This window comes from Rhipicephalus sanguineus, chromosome 1, assembly GCF_013339695.2.
Source record: "Rhipicephalus sanguineus isolate Rsan-2018 chromosome 1, BIME_Rsan_1.4, whole genome shotgun sequence".
NCBI lineage: Eukaryota > Metazoa > Arthropoda > Arachnida > Ixodida > Ixodidae > Rhipicephalus > Rhipicephalus sanguineus.
This window is the reverse complement of record NC_051176.1, coordinates 127,253,979-127,274,064: the sequence shown is the minus strand read 5'-3', so window position 1 is coordinate 127,274,064 and position 20,086 is coordinate 127,253,979. Positions and strand designations below refer to the sequence as shown.

The window sequence follows — 20,086 nt, the reverse complement described above, 5'->3', positions numbered from 1 at the left end:
CGCGCGAGAGCTGCCTGGTCGGAAATGAAATCCCCGAGACGCCATAATTGCACCGTCTCTTTTGCGACTCTCTGCCGGACCACCCTGAAGACGTGTTATTGTTGCTCGGGTGCTCCAGCCAAGCCGTGCAGCGCGTGAAGCTGTTCTCCCAGAGATCCTTCCTCCAAGTCTTTTTTTTTTTTCCTTTTGCTTGCCCGGCTCGCGGATCGCCGCCTGCTCAGATGATGAATCAGTACGGCCGGCGTGCGGCTGTTTTATACAGGGCTTGCCACGATGCCCGATATACAACTTATAGCACAATACTGTGTGTGCGTGTTACAATACCGGTGTCTCGGGCATAGTTCTCACTGAATATACATTTCGAAGAATGGAAGAAAGTTCCGATTAAGTTCGCGTCACACTGTGAGTGTATTGACCGAAACGATGGACGTGCGCGCGGCCATTCGTCATCTACGCGTTCTTTTCGTTGAGTGTCAGACGTGTGATCGGGTCAGCCACCATGTACTACCGCAGCATCTTTGCCTAATACGATCTCTCTTTTTTTTTTTTTTTCGTTGTGCAATTACGCCCGAGGCCACAGGCTGCCCCGTGTGCGGCAGGAACCTAGTGGCAGCATACGAAGTAGGTTGAATTAAGAGGGCGGTGGTCTGGCAGAGCTGCTCGAAACAGTTCCCGCTCCAAAAAACGAGTTGAGATTACCTGGAGTAATAACGCCGCTACTGGAGCAAGAAAAGAAATCACGCGCTGTGCGCAGCTTCGTATTCGTCCAAACACATAAACAAGGAAGAAAGATCTTTCTTCTAGCTTTGCCTAGATATATTTCATCATGCTTACAAAGAGACATACAAACACGTTTCAAATGCAGCACTACCTTATGTTTATGTCTCAATCCGCCTTGCCATTGAGTTCAAAGCACCATATGTGCTAAATGAAGTCTTATTTGAGTCTCCTCGCAAGTGCATGGCAAAGCATGGTAAGTAGTACAGTCATGCTCGCAACATTCTGTCGCAGTGATTCTACTGATCATTGAGTATGCTGCGCTCATGCCCACTCATCGTAGACAAACCAAAGCTGTTATGTCACACCCGGCTGCTGGCCGCATTGTAATGATGTCTCGGTAGATTTATATGAAGTGCCTTAGCTGTGGGCTAGAGCTTTAGCGCTGGCTGACCTTGCCTTATTTTTTCGTTTTTTTTTTACAAAGGAGGCCTACATTATTCACCTTCTTGAATGCCACTGTGTGAACGTGTGACGAGTATAAGAAATGCGTATCAAATAAAACATTACGGTAAAACGAAACTATGCTTCTCAAAGCATGAGACTTCTGAAGTAACCGTATTTAAGAAATATTTTTTTCTCGTGAATATAACTAATAATAAATTAGGTAAACCAGAATCTTCGAGCACAAGCCAATGAAAAGCCAGCAAAAAAAAAAGAAAAAAGAAAGGTAAACAGCACCAAAGTAGTGTTACCACGTGAGGATGTGGTCTCCCCCAGTACACCTATCTACCAGTTGAAAGCACCGCTATATACACGCAAACGGGTGGCGTGGGACATTCACCTTTAGAGTTCGGCCAATTACGTTGTCCTTCACCCACAAACAGCTGACCTCTGACGACCCTTCTCTCTGAGACCCGAACGGGACTATGTGCGATAGGAGCCTCCTCCCCAAAGTGAACGGAGAAGTGCCCGCAGCTGCCATTAACGCACGCAATGGGCGCTTTATTCCGGTGCGCACGTATACAGGTTGCCACCGCGGCTGCTGCCCGATGGCACGGATCGCGTGTCTCTCTTCTCGTTCTTCCCATCGCTCTCTCCATGCGCATTCGATGAGGGGCGACCGTTGTCTTAACGCCCGCCCTGTGCTGGGGGGAAGCCGTAAACCGGCCACCGATAGAGCGTTTTCGCGCGAGCCAGGTCAGCTCAACGATACACGCGTGTGTGCGTTCGCGAAGCAACCATGAAGGGCCGACGCAGCGCATGTACAAAACAGATTAAAAAAGAAAACGCAGTCAGAGAAGTGAGAAGCACCTGCGATGTGGAGGGATGAAGTGGGGGGCCCTTCCTCAACGGCTCCCGCCGCCGCCACTGCTGTCATCATCTGGCAGAGGAGACCGGCTGTTGCGCGCGCGTGTACAGGAGGACCGTTGCCGTCGGCGCGCGCGTATAGCATGCGTTTGTTCGCGCAAGACGTACGACCCTCAGGCGTGGCACTTGCGGCGTTGTTTCTGGCTCCTCTTTCGCGCCTCCTGCTTCCTTCTGACGCCTTTCGCCGCGTCACGTGACTGGAACACGAATCGGTGCGCCATAAATGATGGCGCATCGTTATCGGGCAGCCGGCCCTGCCGATACGGCCCGTTAATCTTGTTAGACCAGCGCGCTAGGATTCGCGCGCCACTATGCGCGTACGATCGGCCCGCGCGAGAGTGCACCTCTTCGGGACTGAACGGCGCGCATATGCGGCGGCCGCAAACGCGGTTTGCCTGGCGCGCGCTTGTTTTCTGGGCAATTATTGCGGATTAAATTATCGACTCGCTACTGTTACGAACGTGCGCGTGTAAATTAATGGGCTTTTCGCAGGGGACGGGACGCGAGCTACTACTCTGCGCCGCGCTTCGCGCCCGACTGGCGTGCGTGCGTGCGTGTGTATGCACGGGACGGCGGGCATCGCCGATACAGTCGATGGCCTCGTGGGTTGTGGCTGCAGCGCCGCATGTACGGTCACGCGCGTCCATCCACTCATCTGCGAGGCGCGGAAAACGTCTGGCACGTAGACAAAACGCGCTAGCGTCAGGAATGGTGCGAAGTGCGTCTGCAAAGTATAGCTGCTTGGGTCGGGGCAAAAGAACCAGACCGAAGGGACTGGTCTGAACGTATGCTGAACTGCTCTCTTCTGCGGCTGATCTGGGACGTTAAACCCGGAGATAACTTATGCCCACGAGAAGATGCACGGAAAAGACGTCTTGGGGAAAATTACGCATTGACCACCGTTGCAACGAATCCAAGATTAGGGCTTGACTACTACTGCTGCGGTTCGTTTTGTTGTAATTTTTCTTCCTTATAGTCCTTGTATTCTTTCTTTTCTTGTTGGACCATGCGTTCCTCTGAATGTTCTCGCGCTATCGTCTGTTAAACAATAGATGGTTGTGTCATCTTGTGATGAACCCAAAGAGCCCAGTTTATGTGCCAATTAAGGTAACACATGGCGGTAACTAAATGGTGAACGAACTCTTGGAAATCGATATTTTCGAACAGAAAGCGCATGATCTGCGGAAGAGACTTTTTCTGTGCTCTCTGTTGATATACTCGGCACTTCGCCTTAGGTGGTACCCATCTCAGAATCTGAGTACTTGGGGCATGTGTCACCTTTGTTTTAAATTTTCTGTGTGCCGTGGAGTAGAAGGGCAATGAGTTTTTTTTTTTTTTTTTGGCTATTAGCATCCATTCGGTATAGGTTTTAAAAATATACATAGACATAAATATGAATACGTATCTATAGATTTAGAAATTTTCATAGGTGTTGGGCGTCGTGTTGAAGATGGTTGCTAAATAGAGGGCGTGTGAGAAAAACTAAATATGGTTGGTTATGTTCAGTCATAACAAAACAAATTACTTAAGCGTGGAATGAAAAAGAATATCCCCGTATGGACCAACGAAACATGTGCCATGATGGGCTTGCGAATAGTAATGAACTAATCATTTGAAATTATGAATAAACTAACATATTTAGATAAAGCATACATACTGCAAATTAAGGTGCAGTCACAAAACTTATACATTCCCCATTTGTAGACAGCACAATTCAAGTACTTCGTGCCTTGATACAACGTCCACCCCGTATCGCCACTCAAACATCCGTTACGACCTGAAGTGAGTGCGGTCATCGGCTCTTAGCAATTAGACGTTTTCCACTCCTGAATCCTTTCGAGCATTCCTGTTACCGTTGATAAGACACTGAGCTCACAGAAAGCTTACATGGGATACCTTTTAACGGCTCAGCAGACATTGAAATTACCTTTAGGTAAGCTTTACAAAAGGCCAGTTTTAAGGCATGGCCGCTCACCTGGAGAGCGTATGACCAGCTAAAGTAGTGTTCTCACGCGAGCAATAAAAAAATGCACCGAGCTTGATCTCTATAGTCAATCGATGCTGCGTAGGAGGATATGGCAGTTTATTTCCGTTGTTATATGCATACAGTGTCATACAGATACATATAACAATAACTTCTGGACAGCTGCCTTGATGTATGGGCGAACGCATAAGGGACCCTGTGAGAGTTTTACAGCCGCTTTACGATGTGATGACGGGGTGAGTATAGTAGGGAGTGGCAGTGCTAGAGGGCGACAAGTATCAGGGCTATATTCAACCGATACAAGGTAATAACATAATAATTGTCGGGGTTCTGCGTCCCAAAGTCACGATATGATTACGAGGGACGCCGTAGCAGGGCTGTGGGAAATTTCGACTAGAGGGTCCTCCAATTGACGTGCACATAAGTCGAAGTACACGGGCCTCTAGCATTTCACCTCCATCGAAATGCGGCCGCCGCGGCCGGGATTCGATTCCGCGACCTTCGGGTCAGCATTCGAGAACCTTAACCATTACACCACCGTGGTGAGTGAATGTAATAACAGAGGTAAACTCTGCGTGAGTTGAACGGCACTCGTTGCCTGGCACACAAATGGCGAACTTGCACGTAGTATATAAGCTGACTTAAAACTGAGGCACTTTGCTGGTTTCCACATGAAGACGCCAACAATTGCGGGATACGATATAAATAGCGAGCTATTATAGGCCGAGTTAAATATACCATTCTGGATTTTTACAGCGAAAGGTTACGGTGGCATTCATCGACGATGGCGAGTATCTCATGTACAGTCATTTACTCAAAACCTTTGCCAGACCTTTACTCAGACGAAGACAGCACACAGCTGAAACGACACATGCTACGCGTCCTGTGTTGTTATACCACTTCAACATACCTTATGCGAATATATATCTTAGAAGTTGAAAAAGGCATCGAGTTATTGCTATTAAAGGTCCCTCATCAGGTTCGGGTACTGCAAACAAACGAGCGTGGCGCGTAGATCGTTCGGTAGCGAGCATGTCTGCAAACTATGACACACATGCGTGGTGCGAGAACGGATGAAGGTTTTAAAAAAGGAGTCCGCGCGCCGCTCTTTTCGTGGGAGCCGCGCTTCGACCGTGGGCGAGATGTCGCACGCTCGCATGCCTATACGTCACAGGCGCTCGTTGGAACGTCACTGACCATGGCACGTGGATTGGTTCGTCATCCAATACGGAGCGCGTAATTCTGCCGAATAAAAGAGAGAGAGTGTCGGCTGTGGTGGTGAAGTTCGACTCCTGAAGGTAAGTCCAATAATAAATGCGTGGTCAATCATCGTGTGTGTGTGGTCAATATATCTACATCTATCTATAGATAGATAGATAGATAGATAGATAGATAGATAGATAGATAGATAGATAGATAGATAGATAGATAGATAGATAGATAGATAGATAGATAGATAGATAGATAGATAGATAGATAGATAGATAGGGCTTCTACTATCGAGACATCGAATTGATTCGATGTTCTGCAGCAATCTACCGTGCACTATGTGAGTAGAGCCTTTGCGAAATACTGGTAAACGCCGCAACAACTCCAATTAAGATGTAAAGACATGTATGACATTTTCCCACTTGCGAAGATGGAAGAGATATGCAGTTTAACTAAATGTGACAATTGTTCTTGGTCTCCTGTTGTGGCTTCCTAAAATTCGTGGATGTATATTTTTTAGACCTACCGATGTTCAATACTTCTGGTAAAATGTGTGAGGTGCTAAAGGATGCCTTTCACTGTGGCTATAACTTAGCCTTTTCTTTCAAATGCGACAAATTCGGTTCATTGTGCAGTTGTTTTTTCACTTAAGTATTTCTTTGCGTGTATTTGAATAAGAAAAGCGGAGTTCTGATGTCGTTAGATTTCTCTCCTAAAATACTCTAAAGCACCGCTAAACATAACAGCGCTGAGCATCTATATGACGTTTGTGTATTTACGATAATACGGTAACGGGAACACGGGGACGCCGGGCTAAAATTCTTTATTTCTAAAATCATGTGCGCCAGCAACAAGTTACTTCACTGCCCTTTCTGGATCGAATATATGAGACGTTTCGTTCGCGAGCACAGTAATCGAGATAGCTGAAGCGACGCTAGTTTTCACTGACCACGTTCCTGCATGATAAAAGCTTGAATATATCGAAACAAAGAACGTTTCGCAGTATACAGCCGCTATAGCTATCGCGACAATGTGAGAAACGAATGTATCATGAATACACAGGTGAAAAACAAGCATCTCCGCTGAATTAAATGTTTTGGAAGTCTGCCTTTCAATTTCTAAAGCTATATCGCACTTGCTGATGGCATGGTTTTCGCACACTTGTTTCCAACGTGTTGTTGAAACAAGGTGTCCATCCACATATATAAAAAAGAGCAATATCGTTATACCCTTACCGGTATTGGGTGCAACAGTAAACAGAATCATCCTTGTTTCCCTCATACTTGAGGAAAAAAAAAGCAAGATCTCTTGGCAAAACGGAAACCGTCTTTCCCTGATGCTTACGCCTGAAAAGCAGCCAGAAATTGAGTGGGGGTGGGATTTGAATGTGGTAGAAGATATAAAAAGAAAACGCCAGATAGATGCTTAAAAAAAGTTTCCAAGAACGAAAAACATTCGCCAAATTACGTACACGTGACGCAGCCGAGTAAAACGTTCACCTAAGAGGCTTTTAATGTTGTTCAGTGACGTTTCACTTTCGTAGCAACCAGTGTGGCTTGACTGTATATGTAGCCTTTCTTTCGCACACGCTATATCGCTGTATAGTGCACGTCGACATTGTCGATTTTGACGCTGCTCAGGGTTGTGTTGCATGCCTGGGAACGTGCAGCCGCGAGCACTCGCATGGCGGCGGCTTGTGCTTACATGTAGACGCTTTCCAATACAGCGCTGTTGACGCTCGGGTAATTGCCTCATCGGCGACCGAACGCCGCACTGCATGACGCATGCTCATGGACGCACGTCATCACTTCAGGTGTTGCATGCCTTATACACCGGAAAAGCGTCACTGCAGCGACGGAAGCGGTGTGTGAGACGCGTTACATGCGTGGCATTGTAATTAGTGTTGGCGTTTTGGTGTTATTGAGAACGTATAAATGAATGCCGTTTCTTCCAGCGCAACTATCGCACGAAAAAAAAAAAAAAGCAGTAAAAGAGAGCTATTTCGCTGATACATTGTGTGTGTAATCTGTTGACGACTCCGACTCGAAATATATTATATTGCGCCAACTCTATATGCGTGGGTTATTTGCACTGATCGTTGTAAGTAGAGTAAATTAAGAGGCTGTCGTCACTCTTTTACGTTGAGCTCCCATTATATATTATTTATGTATTACCAAAGGAACTTTATTTTGCTTTCTGGCAGCAACCGTTTTTCACCCGATTGTCTCTCCTAACGATTTGCACATGGCGGAAGACGCATCTCGAAAACCTCTTTACCGCAGTAATGCACGATACACGAACAGCAACAATACAAGACGCTTTCTGGCAACCAGCCTTTTCCTTTTGTTTCCGTCCAGTCCATCAATGAAGTAAAAATGCTTTCGAGATGCAACTATATGCAACTATAAAGCCCACTTGCCCATGTTGTGGCGCAGGACCTGCCAGAAGTCCGCAAAACACCTTATCCGACAACTCTCGAGTGCTGTTACGGAACAGCGAACGAGTCTTATCAACGGTACCACGCGCGATGTGAAAACTCTATCGCGGGATAGCTTAATATAGTTAGCGATTGTACGTGTCGCCGCGGAACTCGAAGTCGCAGGATCGGTCCAGGCAGCGGAGGTCGCATTTCGATGGAGGCGAATTGCGTAGACGCTTGTGTATTATATTTGGCTAGATGCACCTTAACTCGAGGTGGTCAAATTAAGGCCCCGATGACGGCGTGATTCATAATCAAACTGAGGTTTTGGCATGTAGTATCCTAGTACTTAAACTGTTTTATACTCTCGATAACAAGTGAGCACGAGTTATTTTTACTGTGCTGCTATACAGATATAATTATTATTGAAAAAAAAAAAAAAAAAAACGTGGTATGACATTGACGATGTGCTCACCGCTACGGTTTGCGCGCTGAGCGTTGCTGGTTTTTATGAGCATAACTTCAACCAACAAAGAGCTAGATTCATGATTCACAGTTACGGTACTGTGATTCACCGTCCCTGCAACGTGACGATATCATGACGCCTGCAGCATTAACCGCACACTGAAAGAGGAAGGGTGTGGACCAGAGGCTTGATGGGCCGCCGATGCCATCAGTCAGAGCTCGGTTGCCCTATACATGCTGATGAAGCAGTGCCCTAAAGGCGAATTTGCTGCGAATGTAGAATGTTAATCGATTCTTGCGGTCTTATAACGTGTCAAAGTTCTACTTTTTCTAAGGGTTGGCGACATAGCAGGTGTGCCAGGTTAATTTCGACCAGCTGGGGTCATTTAACTCGCCCCGAAATCGCAGTGCATGAGGCGCCCCTTTCATGTACTGTACACGCCCATCGGAATTCTACCACAGCGTGCTGCAGGGAATCGAATACGTGGCCTGGCGTTGAGCAGCCGAACGCCATAGCCGGTAAGCCACGCGGTGAGACACTCCGAGTCGCAGGGCGGTGAGGAAGCCCGCGATCGCCCACTATGTTGGAAAGCAAAGCTGCACAGCCCTGTGCCGGCATACCGCCTGTTCGAGGAAGCTGGCGCGCCGACGACGTGTGTGTATGCATGCACGGGGCGACGACGCCGCGGCAGCGGCGGCGAGACGCGGGCAGGCTCGTGCGTGCGTGCAGCGACGAGGAAGCTGCCGCGTGGGTGTCCTCGTTTCGACACCCAATCATGCGCGTCGTGGACTGACGCCTAGTTTGCATATCTCACCCTGTTATCTTGGGCCGCCGTCTCCGGAGGGACCCAAGAAGCTCCGCGAAAAGGCTGACGCGTGCCGAGGACCCTGGGGTCGCCGGTCTCTCGCGGCCACGTCCTTCGATTCGGCGCCCCGTGTATACACGGGCGGGCCGCCAACGCACAGTCCCCACCTCAGCAAGGACTTAAAAAGTGTGCTTGTTTTAACAAGTTCGAAGGGCACGAAAGGTGGGATTAGCCATGAACGACGCTTTTTCCGCTATATACCTTTCGCACAGATTTGTCAGCACGAAAGCTCTAATGAAGCTGGCTGTGGAAGGTGTCCTGACGTATACTCTTTACTCCGCAGGGTGCTCCTGTTTATGCTTAATTGTGCCAATGTGAGTTAAGAAGAACATGGTTAAGAAGAAGGCAACGTTCAGGGGAGGATGCACGAGGGAAGAGAATGATGTCGCTGCTCGGCAAGTGGAGCGAGCGCACCCAGGAGCTTTAAGAGAAGCACATGGTACATTCTGTTGCGAAACTGCAAGACAGAACACACGCACTGACCCCACTGCAGCATGAGCTGAGGTGGGAGTTCGGAGTACGCTGAACGGAAACGTTCTGCCTGCAGTAGCATGCATGACGACTGTGATACAGCGTATAAATACACAAAGGGACGGTCTTTCGCATCCTTTATCGGAAGAATGCATATGCGCGATATACACAGTAACTGTTATTTGACGTGTACTTAAAGTCCACGGGGGGATATAATATATACTGCTGAGAAGCTCAGTGGTCACGGAAGCAGGCAGATGTATACTTCCATCGGCGAACGCAACAGGTATCGCCGTAAGAGTATACTATACAGCTTCGCAGCGGCTGATGTAACCATGTGAATGTATCCGAATGTTAAATATTTCACGAACAAATTAGAGCACATTACACAGGCCACTTCTTCTCGTATACACAATGAACTAGCTTTCGACACGTTTACTGTGCACGTGACCGTTCTCGCATCGACAGGCACAACGCAGTATGACAATGTGCACTGAGCTTACATAGTAGAAATTTCCCCAGAATGTGTTCGTTATCAAGATGCTCACCGTTCCGTGTGAATGCTAGCGGAAGCCGTCCAAATTGTGGACTTTATTACACTAATTTGCGGTTGATATACTGTCACCCTCACGACTCTTCTTCACGGCCTGATCTCAGCAGACGCTATAGAATCCACCTTTTCCATTTTCCTGTGCTGCCCTCTGCCGTTTTGGCAGGGGGCGGAGCTTCGTTGGGGTGATCCGGGACAACCGTGCTCGCCAGAACAGAAGCCTCCGAGATCGGAGACTCTACCCCAGCGTTTCGCGGCTTTCCCACCAGGGTAAGGACGCATGCGCCGTAGCACTGTGAGAAAGGCGGATTGCGATCCCAATCGCTGTGAATTTCATGCGACTATGATTTTCGTGTTTATGCAGTGCTTTATCGCGCCTTTTCGAGGACAATGGTGACCGGATGTAATCAGAAGCGCTTGGTCTGCCTGCACAAGGTATTTAAGAACAAATGTACGTTTACATAAAAAGAGAGGCAGTCAATTAGGCGCGCCGCTGCAGCGCTGACCTTTCCCTGCCGTAACCTCCCGTAACCGTAACCTTATTGTAACATGATACTCATCAGCAAGGCTTCGCTACACAAGAAATATGTGCCTGACGACATGGCGCAGCATCACCTCGCGAGAAACATTTCTTTTAGGATCTCTACCAGGGGCGTAGTCAGAAATGTTTCTCGGGGGGGTGGGGGGTTGAACCCCCTCTTGGCTACGACCCTGATTTCTACGGTATACTTGGATCTAAAACTAAGGTTCGCCTTCTTTCGTGTTCTTGTGTGAGTTTTCTTGGGCACATGCGCCATCTCTGCAGGGTAATCTTACAATCATGTCCTACCAACTAGCCCCCATCAAAGCACTTCGAATCCAGGACATCCAATGCAACCTTGCCGTATATAATACATGCGTTGTTTCTCGGTATAAGGACCTCTAAGCAGTCCGTGAGACATTTTTTTTTTTTTTTTTGCGACAAACAATGGCCCGAGTCAATCGTCACAGTTTCCCCACGCTGAATGACGGCATCGAAGCTGCCTGAAACAAGGCGACAAGTGTCGCTGCCTCCGTTTCCCATGCACGCTATATCGAGTTCCCTCCTATACCGCAGGAATAGACGGGCCCCTTGGGTGGCCCCACCGGATCTCGGAGTTTGATAAATGACACGTCCGAGCTGGCTGCAGTTTATGGTCTGCGCACCGAACTTCTTTCCAAGCTGCAGATTGTCTTTTGCCCTCTGGTTGTCGGCGCACGATGTCGAATGACGAGAAAAGGAAAGCGATGCACATGCGCATGCTTTGTATGGAGTGAATATGTTCTTGGCCACGACGACCCATTATTCGTTTCTTGCTGTGTATATTGTATTATAAACTATGGTTGATAATCACTGCCGCAAGTGTTTATTCGAGACAAACATCTGTTATGGGCCGGGGTTTTATTGCCGAAGTATACCTTCGCAATTGTATCAAGTAACTCTCTATTGTGAATGTGCCCGTAACAAGTAGCAAAGTTTTTCAGTATAGTATGCATGGCTGGTACCGGCATGGCAGTGTATTTTCCCTCGCAAATTACTGGAGCGCTTGCGTTCAACGCAGTTTACCAGCATACTTTTCTTGCTACGTCCAGTAATTGCCTTTACTTTTATCTCGTAGTTCCCGTAGTCTGAACCGAAACAATGAAACGTTTTGTTTGGATCTGACCTCTGTATACCTATACAGGCTATCGGAGCACACCTTACCGAGCCGCAACGTTGGCTGACTTATATAGGAAATAAGCACGTGATTATGGATTATTTTACTGCACATAAACGCATGACAGTGGCCATCATTTGGCTTACAGGCCCGCTGCAGAGCAAACTTCGCTGACAATGTGATCAGTGATCACGGTGTCATTGATCTTCTAGAATGACCACGAAGCTCTAGGTCAATAAAATTTTCCCGACAATAGCCTATCACTAACGTCGCTTTGTATGGAAATGCACCCCCCCCCTCAAAAAAAGAAAAAAGAAAAAAAAAACGGTAGAGAATCCTCTTTTACACGCGCTTTAATGCACGCGCTTGTGATACGCCAAATGCAAAGCAAAAAGTCGGCATCAAGAATATGTTCCACGGAGCGAAATATGCTCCTCCTCGACCCTCGGGAGAGTTGGCCCTTTAAATAGGTGCGAAGATTCGCAAATAAATCGATCACGGGAATACAACGTCCTCCTCTCTTAACTGCGCGCACCCGCACAAGATCGATGAATTGATATGATAACGCTGACTTTACGACTTGGATGCTTTACAGCAACGACTGCATGCTCAGTGGACCTCACACGACATGCCCTATTTGCCCTGGCGCTGTTCCATTTCAAACATCGTAAACGCCGGCACTGTAAAGAAGAGATAATAAAAAGTAAACGAATGGGGCAAGAACGAAGTCCTCGACTTGATGTATCTTCATCGAGAGCGCTTGTCTTAGCCAATATTAGCGCACTGCGTTTTCGCACTGCCAACCGTTTCACTCACCCGTGGACTCTTCTTCGGCGCCGTGCTCTTCTTATACTTGTTTCTATATACAATCATCCTCGCATGCTTGCATGTATAGAGTTCTCATTCTCGCCTTTCAACGGGGTCGCATGTCTTGATAGATAATAAGCAAAGCAAGGGAGACTCTGTCTCAACAATACCGAGAGTGAATCAATGTTTTCTTGGTCGTTTTCGGTTCACCCCTCCGCTCTGGTTCGTGCGGGGAGAGCGCTCCGACGCCGTGGGCAGACGATTCCTTGGCGATGCCGCTGCTGGAGGCGCGACCACGAGAGGAGACTGCCGGGGAGGGCGGGGGAACTCACGACGCGCGATTACACACTCTATCCGAGCACGGACAAGCGCCTTTTGGCCGACTATCATCTGACATGTAATGGTCACGCTTTTGGCTACCAGTTTAGCCCCGCTGTGCGCCGACAGGCATCCTCCGAAAAGGCGTGGCTTATCACATTACATCGCGCGCCCCGCGCACGACCAGCCCGAAGAGCTTGGCCCTCGCATCGGCCGCACCGCTGCTCCTACGCGGCCCGCGAGGAAGGAAGGATGCGCCAGCCTTCGTGATCGCGTACCGAGAGGGTTAGATAGTTTGCTGATTCTGACGCCCGATAAAAACCGCTGCTGCTCTTATTATGATTCGCCGCCTTGTTGTATCTTCGGCACCTTTGGGAATTCGCTGCTCCGGCAGGATCGCTCGCGCCCATTATCGGAAGCCTTTCATTTGTCCGCACTTGTTAAAGAGGCGACGAGGGGGTTCCGGTACCGTGTGTGTGCGTGCGTGTATACCTGGGCGCCTTCCTTTGTTGTGCGATTGCTCTCGTTTGCGTGTTTCGCGCGCGCGGAACCCCTCCGTGTAACAGGGGGTGCTCCGCTTTTCTGCGTCCCTTCTTTTTCGGGCTCCGGTTTATAATGCGATAATTGGTCGCTTGGGTCTCGCGTCCCGAGAGGTGCTAAGCGTGCGCCCGGCGCTCCGGAGCCGTGTTGCGGAAGGCGCCGGCTGATCGGTAGCGCGTGTTAGGCATGCCGGTTAGGCGGAGGCATTGTGCGACCTCTGCCGCAGGTCGTTGCCTATGCATTCAACGTTTGGGCATTAGCGAGCGTACTGGACGCTGTCCCGATAACTATAAGGCCAAGAATTCTCGAGGTGTCTACTGAGCGAGCGTTATTGCATGCATTTACCAAGAAAAGAAGAGAAAATGGAAGAAAAAAAACGGAGCTATGTGACGAAATCGTGCATATTTGGTTCTTCCGTCATCCGAGCTGACGTCGAAATTGGCGCATGTTTTTCACCTGCGCTGGACTCACGGCTCATCGTACGCCGCGATTGATCGCCCCACCACTCCCTCTCATTTCAGAAGAAAAGAAATGTGGCACGTTCTGGTGTGAAAGCACAAGTTCGTGAGCCGAGCTGCGATGACTTGTCGTATATGTAGGGCCCAATGTATTTCCTAAACGTTCGCTGTAAAGTGAATTTCGGATATGTCTCTGGAGAGCATGTACACTTTCGCAAATGGCTTGCGCGCAAGTTTAAAATGAAACGCCTGCTATGAGTGTGATGCAGGATGCCTGTAATGTGTATACATGGTGAGCTATGACCAAGTACATTGTCTTCAGGGCCAGTGAAAGGGGGCATGTTGGATTTGTGTTGAAGTTAACGGTATTTCTTTTTAAATAAATAGGCGGGCGATGGGTGTTGAGGTCGGGTTAAAAATCGCAATGACCTGGTGAACGGTCCACACACTCAGAGCGATACTCTCCTTGTGTGCACAGAACAGCACGACTTCTGCATTGAAAGTGTTTTGAGAAAGTTTCGCGCAACCTTTCCGATCGAGTCTCGTCCCAATCGCCGAAGACACTCTTTTGCAGGAATACGAAAAGAAAATATATGATGCCGAATTTACAAAGGTTTGTTTTCGCAAGTGCTGTTTGTCACAGGCCAGGCCACATTTGCTAACGATATCTTTAACATGACGGTTGGCTGGCATGCACGAACAATTCTACCGTACACCTTAATTTCTTGAATGTGCCCGGGCGCTCGGTTCAATATTAAGGCAAAGAATCGATCAGTACTGCTGTTCAGGAATACGCACGCGCATGTTAAAGGTGCTGCATGTACGCAGAACAAATCGCAATTGTAGGAAATCTATCAATCTCATTAGGTTCATATCTACGTACAAAATAAAATAAATAAAAATCAATGAAATAGAAGAAAGAGCATTGCGCACCTACTAAATAAAAAGCAACGACTGCATGTGCAAAACGGGGCTGTCGATTTCTGTTCATGTCTGTAAAGCGGCAATGAGGACGGAGAATCGAGAGTGGTTGGTCGTGTCGTTTACGTAATTGGATAGACGAACTCCAGGACAGGAACTCATTCGCACCCACTTGACACTTGACTACACAACCTCCCATTTTAAAAGCCGTTACTGAGGCATGCCTACGACGCCGAGTTAGGAAACAAGCTTTTTAGGAAACACTGAGCGTTTCACAATGATGAATGTTTGACAGGTTGTTCATTGAAAGCAGATCCTGTTAGGTAAGTTAGTGCCTTGTGAAACAACTTCCTGGGCAGCGCTGGTCATTTGTATTCCTATATACGCATAAATGAGCTGAAAAAAAAAAAAAGCCACTGCGCCTTTCCATGACCTGTCAGTCGGGTAGATACGAGGCAGGCCATTCTCGCTGCACATATAAAGGAAAGCTTCAGTCTATAGGTTTTACAGGGGTGACAGCTTGAAGCAACCAGGGAAACGTGCTTAAACAAAGTTTTCCCATGGACGCGTCCACTGTAGCAAGGAGATCTATAAAAGGCACTTGTAGCAGCGGAGGCCGTTTATATAGTAGGTCGCACCGTCGTCGGTAATCGGGGCTGCAGGCTCGTTTCGCGCGCAGTTGTATGCGAAGTGGAATTTGCCACTAGAGCGTAAATCCAGGCTTGCCTGCTTAGCAGACTGAGGTCAGGTCTGCGGGAGAGGCAAACCCTCTCTGTTTACGTATTCCGCGCTCGTATACCTCGCGGAGATGTCACGTCGTAAAGAGGAAGCTCACGGCACATAAAGAGGCGGCTCGACCATGCAGACGTCGGCCACCTCGGATTTGTGTGTCCTTCCCCTGCTGGCACTGCGCGCCTCGCAACGACCGACTATGCCGGCACAAGCTCCGTACCCCCTTTTCAGCGTCAAAATGTGACGCGCCGTTGCAGTTTTGCGCAAAAACGGAAGGGGGACCCGCATTGCGCCGCTGCAGCTGTTGCTCTGCATGCGCGTATACGTCCTCTATAACGCTGCTGCAGCGTGCTCGTGGTTGTCGTCACGCCCGCCATCAAACTCTGCTCGTCAGCGCAGTGCACCTCGGCGGGATGGGTTTACTTCTCACCGCGAAACAGCGCCGTGTGTGCGCTCTAACCGTCCGTCAGCTGTACCACCGATTCCCCTGTGCATGTACTTTAGATTCACAAGGGGCATGCGTCTTGTGAAGCTTGTTTTCAGAGAAAGGCTTTAAGATGTTAATGGTCGACTTTGCTTTTGTTCAGGGAATGGTCCCGCCCGAGAAAAGGCGTCCCGACTTAACAGCGTAATCATTTTTTTTTGTTCACGTATTCAGCAACACGCATGTCAAAGCCATACTGACCGCCCAGAATGCTGTCAACTAAAGAGGAAAGCAAGCCGTGAAGGTACATCACTTCACATCATGCACACGTATTTCTTTCGTTATTCCTTTGCAGGTTTCTACCACCTTACGCATAACAATAAACGTCTGCGCAGGGGTAATCGATCGTATCCGAGTTTGTGAGATTTGCGCGGATGAGCAACACTATACTATCAATGATGCCTGTGACTGCGTTCAAAACCTGCATGCATGGCTGGCTCGTCGAACTGCTAACAGAAACTATAATTTTACCAGGTCGAATAATACAAAGAGCTTTCATGTGCCTTAATACGAAAGCAGGCATTGGAAGTTGTCCACTACAGTTGTTATGAAGATGAACGTAATTTAGTTATCTTCAGTCATGAAACTTGTAAGCCAAGGCATTATTCCGATACCCAAATTTCTCTTTAAAACTATATGAGCGAAACTCGTTTACAGGAACTGTATAGTCGCCATGAACCTATATGAAAGAATATATATATATAAATAGGGTGCGCCCGCCACATTATTCATTTCTGTTTCTGGTAGAAGCCAGCGTATAGTTCCCGTTGCAACCTCCCAATGTATCCAACCATTTAGCGAAAACTTTCAAGTAACAGCTACGGCAGTCACATAGTATATGTGAGCGCGCTAATAGCAGTTCTCACAAGAATGAAGTTCGAATTGTAAGTGCCGAAACCATCTATTTTCAAAATTTTCAAATATAATATGGACCTTTACCTTCGATATCTGTCATCGGCCAAAGCCCCTCTTCGTCAATGTCAACGGGCAGAACACACTCTGAACTACCAACCTCTGCTCGTTAACGTTCCACGAATAGAAGTAACCCCGCAGGAATTGTACCAATTACTGCTTTACGGGCACATTATCGCAGTAAATAGACACGTTCTGCCACACTAATGCTCTCAATGTCACTGCCATTTCAGTCAGAATGAGATAAAATCAGTAAAAATGTAGTAACGGTGCGTTACTACATCTTTACTATTTCACCGGCAAGCATTCGCATTGGTCGCAGCGTAACGCTTCATCGAAGCAATCACTGCTCACGCTCGACCGAGGTAAGGTAGCGGAGGAAAGCCCACGGAGGTGGCACCACTCACCTCATCATGAGCCTCTCCATGAGGTTCACCAGCCGACACACAGTCCAGGCAGGCTACGAGGCACCGCAGCTGCTGCTCTCGACGCAGAAAAGAAAAACGATCACGGTTCACAAGACGGCGGTAGCAATCACAGAAGTGAGGCGCACGGTCGTGAATCCCTTCGGTGCACCGGTGTCAATCCCACGTGCGATGAACTTGGCTCAGGCCCCTCGTGGGGGTCCCGCGCGAGGTACGGGCCGGAGCGCTACCATCCCGAAAGGGTCGCCGGGGCCTTCTGTGACACCTGGCTGCTCCTGGTGGTGCGCTCCAAGGCAAGGGTTCCGAGGGAGGAGGAACCCTGGGAGGGTCCCCGCCACGCTTCGCCGCGCCCAGGGGTGGGGGCTCTTTGCTGCCGAGTGGCGAAGCCCGCTTGCTCTCGGTGCCCCCGCAAGGACCGCAGCTGAGTCCGGCCGGCCGCCGCTCTTTCCTGCCGTCTTCTTCGGGTGCCTTCAAGTTTTCCCCCCGCTTGGCCGAAGCACTGACGTTGCCCGAGGAAGGGGGGCGGAGGGGGGGACGGCGGCCTGCCCGAAGCCAGCGATCCTCGGATTTGCCGGCGAGGCAGTCGACGTCACCTCCGGTGCCGTTCCTGAATGGTCCGTCCCATACCGGGATGGGGGAGCCGCGCGGCTCCCCTGCGAGCGAAGGGCGGTCCTACGAGGGCTCCCTCTCTCACAACACCGCCCGAGGTGAACGCGTGCGGTGGACCGCCCGCGCGACGCCCGGTCGCTGCTAGCGCGCACCGGACAGTGCGCTGGCCGCTGCTGCGCTCGAGGGATGGCGACCGATGCTTGCTGCCTTAATAGCCACGTTTAGACGGACGAGGCGACGAAGAATATGCTGCCCCATACTACAAGCGCCGCTTACAACTGAGGTCCTTAACGCTTCGTTCACGAGAGCTTAGTTTCCGGATATACAGGAACTTCGATGCGACTGAGCGCGACTTGACATTAGGTTGACTGGCGTGGGCGAAACGAAAGTCCACGTTGCGTAGAGGTGCGCGCTATTCGAGATAGACCTTACATGATTTTGTTTTTATCGTACAACGGGTCTCCCTGAACGTACACGTATGTTGTTTGTTGGCAGTCCATGTCGGTAGCTGCTCTGTGTTCTGAACGTGCTCAAATCGTCGCGACCACTTGAGTTGTTCCCGTTTCCGTGCTTATTCTATTTAGTTATTATGTTCAGTATGTGTATTTAAGCTTGTGTTTGAATAGTGCTCGCAATGCTGCTTTCGAAATTATAGAGTTGAAGGCGTTATTCTTCAATGTGCACCCGTTACATAAGTGTGAAACACTCTATATAGTGGCGCTTCGTTTTTTTTTTATTGCTCTGTTTAAATGCAAATGTCATATCAGCTACCATATGCACTGGAAAATGTTTGTTTTTTAGGACGAATCTCGACTGATATACGTCTGCTTTCTGCTGATCCCTGTGGCCCGTGTTCTTTTGTGTTTGTAACCACAAATAAGTATCTATTTATAGCAACTCGTCCCCTGTCATTTTCCAAGTACAAATAACCTGAGACAAAATTGTTTGTGTTAGAAGGTATAGAACAGACGCTGACCTGAGCATGAAGAACAAAGCTGTATGGCATAACGTAGCCATTACTATTCAAATATCTGGAGTGGTTGTGATCTGGTCCGTGCAGGACATTCACAGGTCTCTGAGAGCTATGGGATCTCCTTCACACTATCTCACTATGTGGCCCAAAGGCAGCCCTGATCTTCTGTATATCTATATACACAAGATGAGAGCAGCCTAATCTTTTGAAGAATGATATCACGTACGCAGTAATGCCTTGTAACCAAGGGGTACAGAATGAAACGATGCGAATTGGACAAGGTTGTGTTCCCGAGGCGTGCATCCGGTGTGGGCAGAGCGTACCTATTTGGTGGAACACGCTGTGCTATAGCAACAGCTTCACGCCGCAGCGTCCATCAGTTCCATTTTTAATTGCAAAGGGGTGCCAGAACAGATAGGAGAAGCATGAGAAATAAACAGTGCACACACAAAAAAGAGTAACCTGTTGTCACCTGTTTTTTTACAAAATTTTCGTCAGAAATATAGTATGACCTTACCTGCACGCATGTCGTGAAGCAATGCAGTGCCGAGAAAGCAACTGCAAGTCACTTCGTTCGCGTGAACTAGTGAAAAAGTATGCACTTATAAAGACGCAAAGGCATTTAACAATGCCTAACACACCTACATTTATTTTACAGAGTCCTGAAATCTTTAATTTTTCATGTCTATACAGAAAAAAAGATACGCACTGATATTTCACTTCATTGAACAGCAAATCAATGAACTTTCATGTGTTACAATATATGCGAAGGAGTGCAGGGCCTAAATGACCAACATGTGCGTATATATATATATGTATATATATATATATATATATATATATATATATATATATATATATATATATATATATATATTGAATGAACTTGCAGGTAGCACGTTTTGAAAAGGAAAAAAATGCCTTTACTAACGTTTCGGCCATGGCACGGCCTTCGGCCTATATATATATATATATATATATATATATATATATATATATATATATATATATATATATATATTATATATATATATATATATATATATATATATATCAGGGCTGTGCAAAGATACTTTGAAATTGTATCGCGATACGATACAAGATACTCAGGCAAAAAGTATTTGAGATACAGGTACAAGATACTACCGCAATAATTGTATCCGATACGATACTTGCCAA

The 20,086-nt window shown here is 48.0% G+C and overlaps 1 protein-coding gene across 13 annotated transcripts in view; it reads right to left on the bottom strand.

Moving 5' to 3' along the window:
• The window catches only part of LOC119397558 (paired box protein Pax-5), a 364,233-nt gene extending 346,479 nt beyond the window's left edge, over positions 1-17,754 (bottom strand). For 9 of the 13 annotated variants that reach the window (XM_049416338.1, XM_049416341.1, XM_049416361.1 and 6 more), the window contains exon 1: positions 17,308-17,753. In XM_049416338.1, coding sequence (XP_049272295.1) covers positions 17,308-17,327 — 20 coding nt within the window. In that variant the 5' untranslated portion in view covers positions 17,328-17,753. Of the gene's footprint in view, positions 1-17,307 lie in introns of all 13 variants that reach the window. The other 4 variants (XM_049416377.1, XM_049416344.1, XM_049416379.1 and 1 more) reach the window with 4 other exon arrangements.
• Positions 17,755-20,086: the final 2,332 nt, after the last annotated feature.